Here is a 13,762-nt window from a genome sequence, read left to right as displayed (position 1 = left end):
ATTTACCTTTTAAACCATCATATTGTTTTGTATTTTTTTTCCCTTGTGTGCAAATAAAACATTTATAAAAAATACAAAATCTCTAGGTTTGTGGATGTGCATTGTGTTGAGGTATGAGGCACAGTGGGTTTCAAATCAAATATAAAATACACTATTTCTACACTGTATAGATATTTGATATTAGCGATATTGTTGATATGTTGGGAAGGAAGATCATACTTGGAGAAGAGTTGTCGGATGCTCTCTAGCTCACTGATCCTCTGGAGGTTCCGTAGAGCAGGGTAGAGAGAGGACACTGCCTCCAGACTGCCTCTGCACAGTTCCTCCACCTCATTGCCTCTGATGCCACACACAATTCATTTCAATGAGTATAGTTGTTTGTGTAGTGAAATTTTGATGGCTGAGAGATAGTTGTTGATTTCCACGAGGGAAAACTTGTTTTACCTGGCATATTTAAGAGTTTGATCGAATGTGGAAAATTCTTTGTCTCTCAAAGCCTGCAGGGAGCAGAACACTGACTCGTTGAAGCCAGGGTTCAATTTCTCATTCCTGAAACAAGCAAGAAGGCAAGACACCAAGGGCACATGTCAATCCATTTAGCAATATTTTCCTCACCTTCTAAAATACCATCTGAGGAACCCTTACTCACTCACCTTTCCGATAGGCCACAGTCCTGAGGCCCCTCCTACTCACCTGTCTGATAAGTCACAACCCGAGGCCCTTTCCACTCACCGCTCTGATAGGTCACAGTCCCACTGCATGTTCCTCCAGGCAGCCTGAAACCTGAGCTCCCTTAGCTCCGCCCCCCACTCCACCCCCCCACTCTCCAGACCCTGCAGGTAGGTGGCCAGGATACTGCTCAGACCAATGTTCTGCAGACCCTGAGGGACCATTGGACAAGCAGCATTAGGTTTTGTCATCTGTCCCCAACAATGGTTTACACAGACAGACAGAGACGATACAGATTTGGAGTTCAAACAAGTTTCTGCTTACCTCCACAATGCCCACTTGCCGTGTGCCATCAGGAAGATTGGAGTGGAGGTCGTAGGAGGTCAGTGCCTTTCCCCACATCGCCTCATGCTCATAGGTCCGAATCCTACAAAACAGACACACAAAAAGAGAATTCTCAGCTAACAAAACTTTGAATAGCCAAGATAGAACAAAAGTAGGATAACAAAGTTCACCTGGTGAGAGCGCTGGTCATCTTCCCACCTCCACACCCATACAGACTGTCTGGCTCCCCAATACTACGATACACCTCAATCAGTAGGTCCTAAGACATGGTAAAGAAATGACAGTACAGAGCTATGCATTGGACAACAACACTAAAGGTTAATTGCAAAATCAACTGTACCTGTAGACTGATACCAGTGTCTTTCACACTCTCCTCTGTCAGACTGGAGATGGCGAAGTTCTGACTGCTCTCATCAAATGTGATTCTGCGTGACGCTCTGGCCGGATTTCTGTAAGCAGAGGTAAAGAATGATGAGAACAACACAGAATAAGAAAGGCATGAGAGACATCAGTATTTCCCCTCATGTGTAGTGTACCTGCGGTTCTCCTCCATGTTAGTCTTGATCTTGTCTACATAGATCTCAGAGTAGAGCAGGGCTGTGAAGTGTGCTGAGCAGGACTGGGCCGCCCTGGCCACCTCCAGGTAGTTCAGCTCCAACCAGAAGTTAGAGTGGCACACCGTACCACACAAGTTACTAGAACCAACACAACAGCATCAAACACCGTACCACACAAGTTACTAGAACCAACACAACAGCATCAAACACCGTACCACACAAGTTACTAGAACCAACACAACAGCATCAAACACCGTACCACACAAGTTACTAGAACCAACACAACAGCATCTAACACCGTACCACACAAGTTACTAGAACTAATACAACAGCATCAAAACACCACTACACAAGTTACTAGAACTAATACAACAGCATCAAAAGTCATCCTAACAGAGAGAGGGGTGCAGTAGATTTTATAGTTGTACAGGTCAGGAAGAAAAGAGCAAATGCATCTACAAACCTATCAGATTCTAGAGGTCTTTGTTGCTGCCTCAGATAGTTAATGACAGAGAGCATGGTGCGCAGAGAGGCCTTATCCAACGGACCCTGGTTGGAGATGTCCGACTCTCCTGCTGAGATAATAAAAAACACTGTAAAGACCTCATCTTCAAGAGAAAAAGCTACTAGAAATGTCTAAAGTCAAACATACACAGCGAGCGAGAGAGATAGAGAGAGAGAGAGCTAGAGAGAGATGGAGAGTAAAACCCACCAGAGTCTGAGGGGAGAGGAGTGGTGGAGCGGCTGGAGGCCCGGGCACGACTGGAACAGCTGGTTAAAAAGTCCTGGATGTGTGTGGAGAGGAGCTTCCTCCAGGAGCCGTCAGAGTCCCCCAGCAGGATGTCATGGATGATGAGCGGCAGCACCCTCTGGCAGAAGTCTGTTTTCACCTGAGCACATGGGAAAGGATAGGGGTTAGAAACAGGGATATGTGTGTACAACAGCGATAGCGAGAGATGCCTGACTGAACAGGAAATTAGCATTAGCACAAGTGCTTCCCTAGAGTTATAACAGCCATGTCCTCACCAGACACATGGGCCGGGAAAGCAGCAGAGCCTCACTCCTGACCCCTCCACTGTCCAGCAGAACCATGCAGAGCGTCTTCAACCAGGCCTTATGGCCGCCAGCCTCAGGCACCCACAGGTCCTGGCTCTCCAGCCGCTCCCTAGCCACCAAGCTCACCTCATCACTCATCCCGACCACCTGCACAAGTGAATGGATAATTAACACACACACACACACACACACACACATATATGTATGCAAACAAATTCACACACTACGAAATTCAGACACACATACGAGGATGTGATATTTCAGGTCTTGAAAAGTCTGCCCAACCTTCTTCTTGGTAGATCTAAAAGGGTTGAGGTAAACCAGCATGGGGTCACGGTTGTCTTTATGGATCTCCCAGAAGTCAGCTCCAGCCTGAGTGGCCAAGATGTCCTTCAGACTCTGGACAGCAGCTTGCCTCACCTCAATACTGACAGAGAAACACATGGGACCACAACAAAACATGACAGCATGTCAAGACACACTCACTATATGAAAACCTTATGACAATAGAGTGGCTACTTCCCTGGGCTAAATTCAGTGTTGAATTAGTAGGAAAGTGTCATTGTACTTTAGGGCCATTAGATACAGTATATTTTTCAGGGCTCTAAACTGCTACCATTTTGGTTGCATATGCTCCTAAATATTTTACTGTGCTACCTGGAATTATAATTTGGGAGCACAAGTGCCCCTAAAAAAAAGTAAATGTATTTTGTAATTGGTGGCAATTCTTATCATTTATACCTTTAATATTTTGATATACTTCTATACTAAAATTCTAAACCTACATTTTTCAACTTTGGAGCAAATGTGCTCTTTGAAAGAATTTCAGCGTAGACCCCTGTATGGTGTACCAGTGGTGAGTGAGGGCATTGTTGATGCAGTTCAGGATGATGTACAGCCACTGTGGTTCCATTTGAGGGAAGAGTGATACAGCTCTGGCACTGAGCTGGTCCTTCCCATGGAGCAGAGCGATGGTGGAGAAATCCACAGGCCCCAGCTCTCCCAGACAGCTCCCTGCAGCCTCTAGAAAAACATAGGCACATGGTCAAGGAAAAGACTAAGACCCTTTTCACACAACGGTGCCAAGCCGGCCGAAACAACTTCCTATCACACTAACAATTATTGTTGCTTTCTTGGGCTGAGAGAGGAAACATACGCAGTGCCAACAGTGAGGTTGTGGTAACCTTACGTACCTAAGATGTCTCTTCCTCCAGGGTGATTGGCTGCTAGCTTACAGAGCTGTAGTAGGTTAAGGACCAGCAGCACCAACACACTCTCTGCAGGGTCCGCTAGAATGAAGAGGTACAGAGATAGGATTCAAAAAGGGCAAACTAACACACACACACTCACCCCCACACACAGATACATGGGTCTGGTAACATATCTAGACTACGGTAGCCCTCCCCCTCTCTGACCGAGGCACTCTCTCAGCAGCGGTCTGATCTGGCTCTTGTTGTTGTGGAGCTGTCTCCTCAGGTCCTTCAGCCCCTCCAGTCTAGTCAGAGGCAGGGAGTCACAGGAAGCCACAGACAGGAAGTGGGCTATCTCCTGTGGACGAGACACAGAGAGGCTCATGGGATGTGGCAATAGTGTGACAGAAGTGTGAATCAGCTGTAGAGGTCATACATGAGTGGTTAGAGGGTGTGTGCTGTGCCCTGTGTGTGAAGGGGGTGCCCTTACCTGTCTGAGAGTGAATTTCCCTGTGCTGTACTTCAGTGTGTGCTGCACGGCCCTCAGCTCTCTGAACTCAGGTCGGTCTGGGAAAGGTTCTAACTTCTGGATGGCACTCTTTAGCTTGTCCTGACTCTCTACGACCAGGAACTTCAACAGACTGAGCACCTGAGAGAGAGAGGTCAACAGAGAGGGGAGAGAGAAAGAAAAACAGAACAATGAACAGTGTAATACCTACTTAGAGCAAATTATTATTTGTCATACAAAGAGTCTACTGGCCATGTAATACAACCATGTCTTACCTGCTGTGAGATAGCAAGTTGGTTTGTCACCTGGGCAGTGAGAGTACCAACAATGACCTGTAGGTGGCTCTCCACAGCGTCATCACAGAATTGCACGGCCGTGCGACACACAGAGGTCAGTAGGTCACAACACAGGGAGAAACTACGGCCGGACACCTCGTCCAACTGGGCCGGCCTGACAGAAAACAAGAACAGGCAGAAAAACAGTTAACTACTAGAGAGAGCAAAAATTATGAGTCACTCCATTAGATCTGTGTGTGCGCAGCAGACTTTGTGTGTGTGTGTGTGTGTGTGTGTGTGTGTGTGTGTGTGTGTTTACCCCTAACCTGCTGTTGATGTGGTGGATGAGTGTGTAAATTATGTCTCGGAGGACAAAGGCCCAGGCTCCCCCCAGGCCGTCCTTGACCTCCTTGAGCAGCAGGCTGACAAACAGGTAGTACATCAGCAGGATGCGGTGCCTTTCGTAGGCATTGATTGTCTCAGCTGCCTTCTGACACACCGCCAGTAGGATCCTCTGGATGGAGATCTAGAATAACACCACAAGAGGATCACACAATCCGGATTCCTTTCCAGATAAAACGTTTTGAAAAATTGGGCTCATGAAACCACTCAACTTTGTAAAGCCCTATTCTGTTCCATTGTGTAATAACATTTTACAGCCATTGCAATACAATGATGAGAGCAGGAGAGCATTTTACCGGAGTCTTGGATAAAATGGCCACCAGGGACTTGAGATTGGCACTGTGACACGAGCTGAGATAGTCCAGTGTGGCTTTTATGACATAGGAGCTGAAATAGGGTGGGTTTGGGGCTGGGTCCAGTTCCCTACAGAGAACATAACATCACAGTCAATGAAAGGTTCTGAATGCAAGTAAGAATGGTTGTGGAGTGGTAAGGAGTGATGTGTAGTAAACATTACCCTATGAACCTTCTCAGGTCCCCTCTCCCCCCCTCCTCAGTAGCAGCCCCTTCATACAGGGTCATCAACAGCTCCACCACAATGTCTGACAGGTTACTGTGAATCAGGCTGTCGATTTGCTGTGGAAAGTCCAACAGTGATACAGTAAGTTAGGTCTGTGAGAGAGACAGATATTAAAGACTGATTTTACAGCTTCTAATACAGGTTCAGTTGACTGCTGCTGCGGATTGTAGCTAGCTCAACCTGAAAGGGTTGTATGGTGGGAAAATTAGAAACTCTGTTATGCACATACGCTGTATAAGCCTTAAACCTGTACATTCCCACTGTCTGTTTCTGTCACGTAAGAAGAAGTTAGTGTTCTTCCACTCTTGTGTAACTTAGTCACACGGCCAAAGACAAAGGGCCGTCTGAGAGTGACCCCAATTTTTGGTCCATCCTGTTCTTTTTGTATCTTTCAAGGGCACAGCTGTGTGGAGATATGAAGAGAACAGATGCTGGCTTGAGCAGCAGCAGCTAGATAGCGTACAAACAAGTGACAACGCCAGTTTTGTTACTATGTTCCCACCAGGCTCTTACACATTTGCTAAACTGCCACGTAGACAAAGGTTATAGAAGCTGAGAGCCAAATCTTGCTAGTTGGGCTCTTAACTCTGCACCATTGAGTGAATTGTGAACCGCTCCAGAATAATAAAGTTGTTATTTGAAGAATCTACAGCCTCCCTCTTCCTTTCTGGTTAGAATTTCCACGACAATTCTTGGCGATGAGGATGGGATGGCCAACTCCGTTTGCTGATCGGACACCAAGGTTAACAACGTGCAGGGGCTGCATTAGACGTAGCTCAGGGAGCCCACACTTCGTCTGAGTGGAGCAGAAGGGACCCGCCACGGACCTGCCAGGGAGCGTCAGTGGACAGATACGCCATCCCGAACAATCAAATTAAGGGTGAGACTGACTTTCTTTAAAAGGACAACTAAAGTGCACATTAAAATATATATATTGTCTTAGTGACAGAAGACTCTACTGTGTGTAGAGGAAAATTTGGTGTGTGAAGAAGACATGGAGGGCTCTACTGTGTGTGGAGAAAACCCTGTTTTATAACAGAGGTATTCCCGTGTAAATGAGCATTATTTGGCAAAGTACTAAATTAATATTAATTGAGATGCCATGGTTTGCAATCGTCAGATGTAAATGCATGATGAAAGTGTTCCGGGACAAGGTCCTGAAGTATTCTAAGGTACTGCAGAGATACCAGGACAGGGTCGTGATGAAAGTGTTCCAGGACAAGGTCCTGAAGTACTATAGATACCAGGACAGGGTCGTGATGAAAGTGTTCCAGGACAAGGTCCTGAAGTACTATAGATACCAGGACAGGGTCGTGATGAAAGTGTTCCAGGACAAGGTCCTGAAGTACTATAGATACCAGGACAGGGTCGTGATGAATGTGTTCCAGGACAAGGTCCTGAAGTACTATAGAGATACCAGGACAGGGTCCTGATGAAAGTGTTCTAGGACAGGGTTCTGAGATAGAAGTAAAAAATATTCCTGCAGGATAGAAAAATATTGTAAAATAAAATATATTAATCAATGGACTGGTTCTGTGTGCAACTGGATGACTGCCCGATCAGTCATTGGTGGGTAATGTTCCTTTATGCGATCACAGTTGGGCCTGAACTACCATCTGGATACAAAATAAAAAATTACATAGAGTAATTCAAAAATATTTTGATGAGAAGAAATGACTCCTTTTTAAATTATAAGAAAGGAAGACTGTTTGTTTTTGTTTCCTGAGTGTGTGTGTATTGACGAGATTCATATTATGGACGGAAGATGAACCTTATCAGGCCCAACTGGCTGTGATCGCATAAAGGAACATTACCCACCAATGACTGATCGGGCAGTCATCCAGTTGCACACAGAATGTATACATATACTGCTCAAAAAAATAAAGGGAACACTTAAACAACACATCCTAGATCTGAATGAAATAAATAATCTTATTAAATACTTTTTTCTTTACATATTTGAATGTGCTGACAACAAAATCACACAAAAATAATCAATGGAAATCCGATTTATCAACCCATGAAGGTCTGGATTTGGAGTCACACTCAAAATTAAAGTGGAAACACCACACTACAGGCTGATCCAACTTTGATGTAATGTCCTTAAAACAAGTCAAAATGAGGCTCAGTAGTGTGTGTGGCCTCCACGTGCCTGTATGACCTCCCTACAATGCCTGGGCATGCTCCTGATAAGGTGGCGGATGGTCTCCTGAGGGATCTCCTCCCAGACCTGGACTAAAGCATCCGCCAACTCCTGGACAGTCTGTGGTGCAACGTGGCGTTGGTGGATGGAGCGAGACATGATGTCCCAGATGTGCTCAATTGGATTCAGGTCTGGGGAACGGGCGGGCCAGTCCATAACATTAATGCCTTCCTCTTGCAGGAACTGCTGACACACTCCAGCCACATGAGGTCTAGCATTGTCTTGCATTAGGAGGAACCCAGGGCCAACCGCACCAGCATACGGTCTCACAAGGGGTCTGAGGATCTCATCTCGGTACCTAATGGCAGTCAGGCTACCTCTGGCGAGCACATGGAGGGCTGTGCGGCCCCCCAAAGAAATGCCACCCCACACCATGACTGACCCACCGCCAAACCGGTCATGCTGGAGGATGTTGCAGGCAGCAGAACGTTCTCCACGGCGTCTCCAGACTCTGTCACGTCTGTCACGTGCTCAGTGTGAACCTGCTTTCATCTGTGAAGAGCACAGGGCGCCAGTGGCGAATTTGCCAATCTTGGTGTTCTCTGGCAAATGCCAAACGTCCTGCACGGTGTTGGGCTGTAAGCACAACCCCCACCTGTGGACGTCGGGCCCTCATACCACCCTGATGGAGTCTGTTTCTGACCGTTTGAGCAGACACATGCACATTTGTGGCCTGCTGGAGGTCATTTTGCAGGGCTCTGGCAGTGCTCCTCCTGCTCCTCCTTGCACAAAGGCGGAGGTAGCGGTCCTGCTGCTGGGTTGTTGCCCTCCTACGACCTCCTCCACGTCTCCTGATGTACTGGCCTGTCTCCTGGTAGCACCTCCATGCTGTGGACACTACGCTGACAGACACAGCAAACCTTCTTGCCACAGCTCACATTGATGTGCCATCCTGGATGAGCTGCACTACCTGAGCCACTTGTGTGGGTTGTAGACTCCGTCTCATGCTACCACTAGAGTGAAAGCACCGCCAGCATTCAAAAGTGACCAAAACATCAGCCAGGAAGCATAGGAACTGAGAAGTGGTCTGTGGTCCCCACCTGCAGAACCACTCCTTTATTGGGGGTGTCTTGCTAATTGCCTATAATTTCCACCTGTTGTCTATTCCATTTGCACAACAGCATGTGAAATGTATTGTCAATCATTGTTGCTTCCTAAGTGGACAGTTTGATTTCACAGAAGTGTGATTGACTTGGAGTTACATTGTGTTGTTTAAGTGTTCCCTTTATTTTTTTGAGCAGTGTATATTTTTTTTTATTCAACATTTCTTAAACTAAGCAGGTCAGTGAAGAACATTCTTATTTACAATGACGGCCTAGGAACAGTGGGTTAACTGCCTTGTTCAGGGGCAGAATGACAGATTTTTTACTTGTCAGCTCGGGGATTCGATCTAGCAACCTTTCGGTTACTGGCCCAATGCTCTAACCACTAGGCTACCTGCCGCCCCAGAAAGCCAAAGAGTCACTGGAGGACTACATTGGAAAACCGTGACAGATTAGGTGGAAGAAGAAGAAGCTGAACCCTGGCAGTGTGGACAGTGTCAACGTGATGATTGTCCTCTTTGTACAGACGAAGGGTGTACTCCTGTGTGACTGTTCAAATGATTTGTGACTGTTCAAATGATGTGTGACTGTTCAAATGATGTGTGACTGTTCAAATGATGTGTGACTGTTCAAATGATGTGTGACTGTTCAAATGATTTGTGACTGTTCAAATGATTCCCATAAGAATGTTTTGTACCATGTGAAGGTAAAAAAAACTGGCTCAACAGAAGCCATTTAAAAAGACCATGTACTAGTGTAAGAAAGCCCTGTCCTACAACGTTTTATACTTTGCTTGGTTGAAGTTCTGAAGAATCTAGTCTTTCTCTTCCTTTCTGATTAAAATGTCCACCACAGTTAGTAAACCTGGCACCAGGGTTGGAGTCAATTCCATTTCAATTCAGCCACTTCAGGGGATGAAGTGAAAAGGAATGGATCCCAATCCTGGTTTATACATGATAACATCCTACAGAGTTAAGCACATTCAGCTGCAGGCACAGAGACTCCAAGCATCTCTTCCTCACCGGTTTGCCCAGGCAGTTGCTGTCCTTGAGTAGGTCATAGACCCTGTGGGCCTTCTCTCTCTGCTGGGCCACTTGGGCATCCTGGCCCGACACGGCAAAGTAGGGCAGGATGTTAACCATGATCTTAGGGAAGCAGTTGGCCAGCAGCTTCTTCCAGTCCTTACCCAGGTGGGTGCTGATGGACTTCACCTGCTTAAAGTCATCCAGGAAGACCAGGTGTGGGATAAGGACCTGATAGGAGGAGCTGGGATAAAACAAAGAAATCGATCTTTAGATGCATCATTCCTTCCTTCCTTAAGGTGATCTGACATGATTGAATAGGTAAACGCAATATGGTAGAAACTCTACCTTCACCTGAATTCTGTCAGATCAGTAAATTCACAAAAAGTCATTTTATGGACATAAAACGTATGGGATGCGCCGAAATTGAATAGTAACTGAGTTAAATAAAATAAATAAATAAATACAACAGGGGCAGACCTTACCGTGAAATACTTACTTACAAGCCCTTAACCAACAACGCAGTTAAAAAAAATAGAGTGAAGAAAATGTTTACTAAATAAACTAAAGTAAAAAATGAAATGTAGAAGGTAAACTAAGCATGTGCACCTACCTGTAGAAGTCCTTGAGAGTGGCGTGGTTGAGCAGAGTGTATGGGAAGGACTCCAGAGTGTAGCCATGCTGGCCCAGCCACTCTGCCACCAGGTAATCCAGGTGAGAGCTGACAAACCCCTCCACACTCCTGTAGCCCAGAGCTCTGGACACACTGCCCAGGACCTACAGGGGGTGAGAGACAAACCAGGTTAACATTCAGTCTGTCAATATCATAGCATATTGATACAGTAGTCAGAGAGATACTGTATGTAGTGACAGTGGAAAGCAGTTGTGTAAAGTACTTAAGTAGTACTTTCAAGTATTTTTACTTAAGTAGTTTTTTGGAGTATCTGTACTTGACTATTTATATTTTTGACAACTTTCACTTCATTACATTCCTAAAGAAAAGTATGTACTTTTTACTCCATACATTTTCCCTGACACCCAAAAGTATTTGTTACATTTTGAATGCTTAGCAGGACAGGAAAATTGTCTAATTCACACACTTATCAAGAGAACATCCCTGGTCATCCCTACTGCCTCTGATCTGGCGGACTCACTAAACACATGCTTCATTTGTAAATGATGTCAGTGTTGGAGAGTGCCCCTGGCTATCTGTAAATAAATAAAAAACATGAAAATGATGCCGCCTGAATTGCTTAATATAAGGAATTTGAAATGATTGCGACTTTTACTTTTGATACTTAAGTATATTTTAGCAATTACATTTACTCAAGTAATATTTTACTGGGTGACTTTCACTTGAATCATTTTCTATTAAGGTATCTTTAATTTTACTCAAGTATGACAATTGGGTAATTTTTCCACCACTGGCGGAAAGGGAAAGTTACCCACATACACTATAAAGTGCTTTCAGTTTAAGAAACATGAATAGAAAACATAATAATTGATGAGACCGTAAATATGTGTAGCCAAATGATTTTCCCTTACCTTTTTGATGAGCGGCTCCTCTATGTTGTTCTCCTTGTAGGACTGGAAGAGGGCGAAGAGGGACTGTTTCTCACAGACGGGGCTGCAGCACAGCACCACCGACACACTCTTCAGCAGCGTGGCCTTGCGGTTAAAGGTCTCGTCACTCAGGTCTTCAGGAGAGCTGTTCTTCTGTGACACACCAGGGAGAGCAGAGGGATAGTGAGACCGACTGGCCATAGAAACGTCTGTCAGAGTAATATGTGAAAGACAGGCTTACCTGGACCCTCATCCCTTCTTGGGCTTTCAGGTAGACGTTCTCAAAGGCTGTCTGCTGGCATTTCAGAGGAAGCATCTTTCTCTTCTCCAAGCTGTCCGGTGTCATCTCCAAAAACAGCCTATGGATGGAAGAGAGCATGCATGGTAGATATGTCAAACATGTAAATATTTACTTTTTAACTTGAGAGACATTAGCCTCTGATGGAATTAAGGCTGGTGAGAGAGTGTTCTGTCGGTAAAACCAACCTCTCCACTGTCATGGCTGCAAGCATTCGTACGTGATGGTGAGAGTCAGACAGGTGGGACGGGAGGATGACGGACACTGGAAGCTCCTCCTCCCTCAGGGTAAGGACCGCCCACTTACAGCAAGGGTCAGCCTGACATAGGGGGAGAGACAGGGAAGTAAATGTTTGGTGTTATTACTCTCTATCTACCTAAAGACAGGGTGGTTATCATGGGCAGTTACTATGCTGTGATTTTAAAACATTGTGAGCTCACCTCCAGTAGAGCCAGTAGACAGTGAATTAATGCCACCTTTACAATTGCTGTGCATTTCCCCGTTCTGCCCAAAATGCTAGAAGAGACCATTAAAAAGTTGGAAGTTCAATTCTAGAACAAAGAACAAGAATTATTGTGAAGTCAAAATACAAAAATGGAGACTTTGGTGCTGACCAGAATCCAGAGACCACTTGGAGCAGAGCTCCCTGTACATGTCTCATGTCATTCTGCTGGTCCTGAGTACGGCCCAGACTACGGATAGACGGTAGCAGACCCAGCAGCACTGCAGCACAGATCTCCTGGTCCTGGCGGTACAATGAGCAAAGATCCCTGCAAGCACAAAAAAAATGTCCTAATGTCTCCAGCACCTACTGTATAGCAGAGTATACTTGACATATGAATCTAGAAACAGAGGCCTTTCTTACGCCAGAGGTCTGAGGAGTGAGTCAAACTCTTCAGCTGCCAGCGATGTGTCCTCAGCAGGTAGTTTCTTCAGAAGGACCAGGTACTGAGGGGGGACAGGAAAATAATGAACTATTAGTATTCCATGTTAGAGATACAAGATCATCATCAGTCATCATTTCCAACATGATTGGTAGGGAACAACGATTAGCTGTGCAACATTGACCACACTACACCGTCCTGGTCACTCACCATGTTAAGGTGTAGTGGCTTGGTGCAGTCTATCTGCTCCAGCAGCAGTAGTAACTTGCGGCGGACCTCCACTGGTTTGAAAGAGAGCCCATGGATAAACTCAGCCGATACACACAGGGACAGGAACTCCAGACTGGCCAAGATGGCTAAATCCTGCTGGGCCAAATGCTCCTCAGCCAGGAGGCTTTTAGCATCTAGGAGAAGATAGAGTATTTAAATGACCATCTGGTCATTGGTTGATTCATAGAAATGCATAGAGGACAATGCCTGGTCTGATTATCATCCCCCAAGCCCCTACCTCTGGAAATATTGATCTGAAAGAATCAGATGGGGTGTACACAATATGTCAATAGCTCCACCTCAACCTATAGTATCCTGGCATAGCGGCTGACGCTGAGGGGTTAATTTTACATGTGGCATACGAGGGATATCATCCACTTGCCAGGACCACACTGGGTGTCATTGGGGTCCACATTCTGTCTGTGAGTCCCCTTAGATGTGCTGGTCTGTGGTCCGTCTCCATCATCAAACAGGTCAATGTCCTCCTGCTGGTCAGCTTGTGTCCTCGTCATGTCCCAGTCCTCATCTGTGGTCTCCTCCTCAATCCCCACACTACCTCTCTTACAGGAGCTGTTCAGCTGTGTGTTCCAGACACAGACACAGGGTGAACTTACACAATTCAGATCATTACAGAGTGGTTATACAGGTCCAAATGATGGTTATTCAAATGGTCAAAATGATGCTTGATGGGACAGAAAGCAAACTCTCCATGACTCACCAACAGTTTGCATATTTCTGCCAGTTCAGTCAAAAGTCTCGCAGGGAAAATCTTCATGAACAAGTTGCAAGAAACAGAGCTCATACTGTCCTGTGGGAGAGGATATGTGGAAGTCAATGAAAGTACAAATAGAGAGCCAGATTTTAAACGCAGATGTTGATGATAACGACGAGGAAGAA

At 45.6% G+C, this 13,762-nt stretch overlaps 1 protein-coding gene across 7 annotated transcripts in view; it reads right to left on the bottom strand.

Moving 5' to 3' along the window:
* The window catches only part of atm (ATM serine/threonine kinase), a 40,330-nt gene that overhangs the window by 12,067 nt on the left and 14,501 nt on the right, over positions 1-13,762 (bottom strand). For 2 of the 7 annotated variants that reach the window (XM_014214778.2, XM_014214781.2), the window contains exons 16-45: positions 13,584-13,673; positions 13,248-13,443; positions 12,806-12,999; positions 12,577-12,659; positions 12,326-12,481; positions 12,152-12,227; positions 11,900-12,030; positions 11,655-11,772; positions 11,396-11,566; positions 10,464-10,627; positions 9,851-10,094; positions 5,520-5,638; positions 5,299-5,425; positions 4,927-5,126; positions 4,601-4,775; positions 4,308-4,466; positions 4,043-4,175; positions 3,821-3,916; positions 3,479-3,650; positions 2,874-3,054; positions 2,598-2,774; positions 2,284-2,461; positions 2,035-2,146; positions 1,551-1,709; positions 1,355-1,463; positions 1,185-1,273; positions 994-1,096; positions 733-881; positions 445-549; positions 220-339 (exon numbers count right to left, since the gene is read on the bottom strand). In XM_014214778.2, coding sequence (XP_014070253.1) covers positions 220-339; positions 445-549; positions 733-881; positions 994-1,096; positions 1,185-1,273; positions 1,355-1,463; positions 1,551-1,709; positions 2,035-2,146; positions 2,284-2,461; positions 2,598-2,774; positions 2,874-3,054; positions 3,479-3,650; positions 3,821-3,916; positions 4,043-4,175; positions 4,308-4,466; positions 4,601-4,775; positions 4,927-5,126; positions 5,299-5,425; positions 5,520-5,638; positions 9,851-10,094; positions 10,464-10,627; positions 11,396-11,566; positions 11,655-11,772; positions 11,900-12,030; positions 12,152-12,227; positions 12,326-12,481; positions 12,577-12,659; positions 12,806-12,999; positions 13,248-13,443; positions 13,584-13,673 — 4,286 coding nt within the window. Of the gene's footprint in view, positions 1-219; positions 340-444; positions 550-732; positions 882-993; positions 1,097-1,184; positions 1,274-1,354; positions 1,464-1,550; positions 1,710-2,034; positions 2,147-2,283; positions 2,462-2,597; positions 2,775-2,873; positions 3,055-3,412; positions 3,651-3,820; positions 3,917-4,042; positions 4,176-4,307; positions 4,467-4,600; positions 4,776-4,926; positions 5,127-5,298; positions 5,426-5,519; positions 5,639-9,850; positions 10,095-10,463; positions 10,628-11,395; positions 11,567-11,654; positions 11,773-11,899; positions 12,031-12,151; positions 12,228-12,325; positions 12,482-12,576; positions 12,660-12,805; positions 13,000-13,247; positions 13,444-13,583; positions 13,674-13,762 lie in introns of those variants that run through there. The other 5 variants (XM_014214782.2, XM_014214783.2, XM_014214780.2 and 2 more) reach the window with 4 other exon arrangements.

The sequence above is a fragment of the Salmo salar genome, chromosome ssa09, assembly GCF_905237065.1.
Source record: "Salmo salar chromosome ssa09, Ssal_v3.1, whole genome shotgun sequence".
NCBI lineage: Eukaryota > Metazoa > Chordata > Actinopteri > Salmoniformes > Salmonidae > Salmo > Salmo salar.
This window is presented reverse-complemented; position numbering and strand designations above follow the sequence as displayed.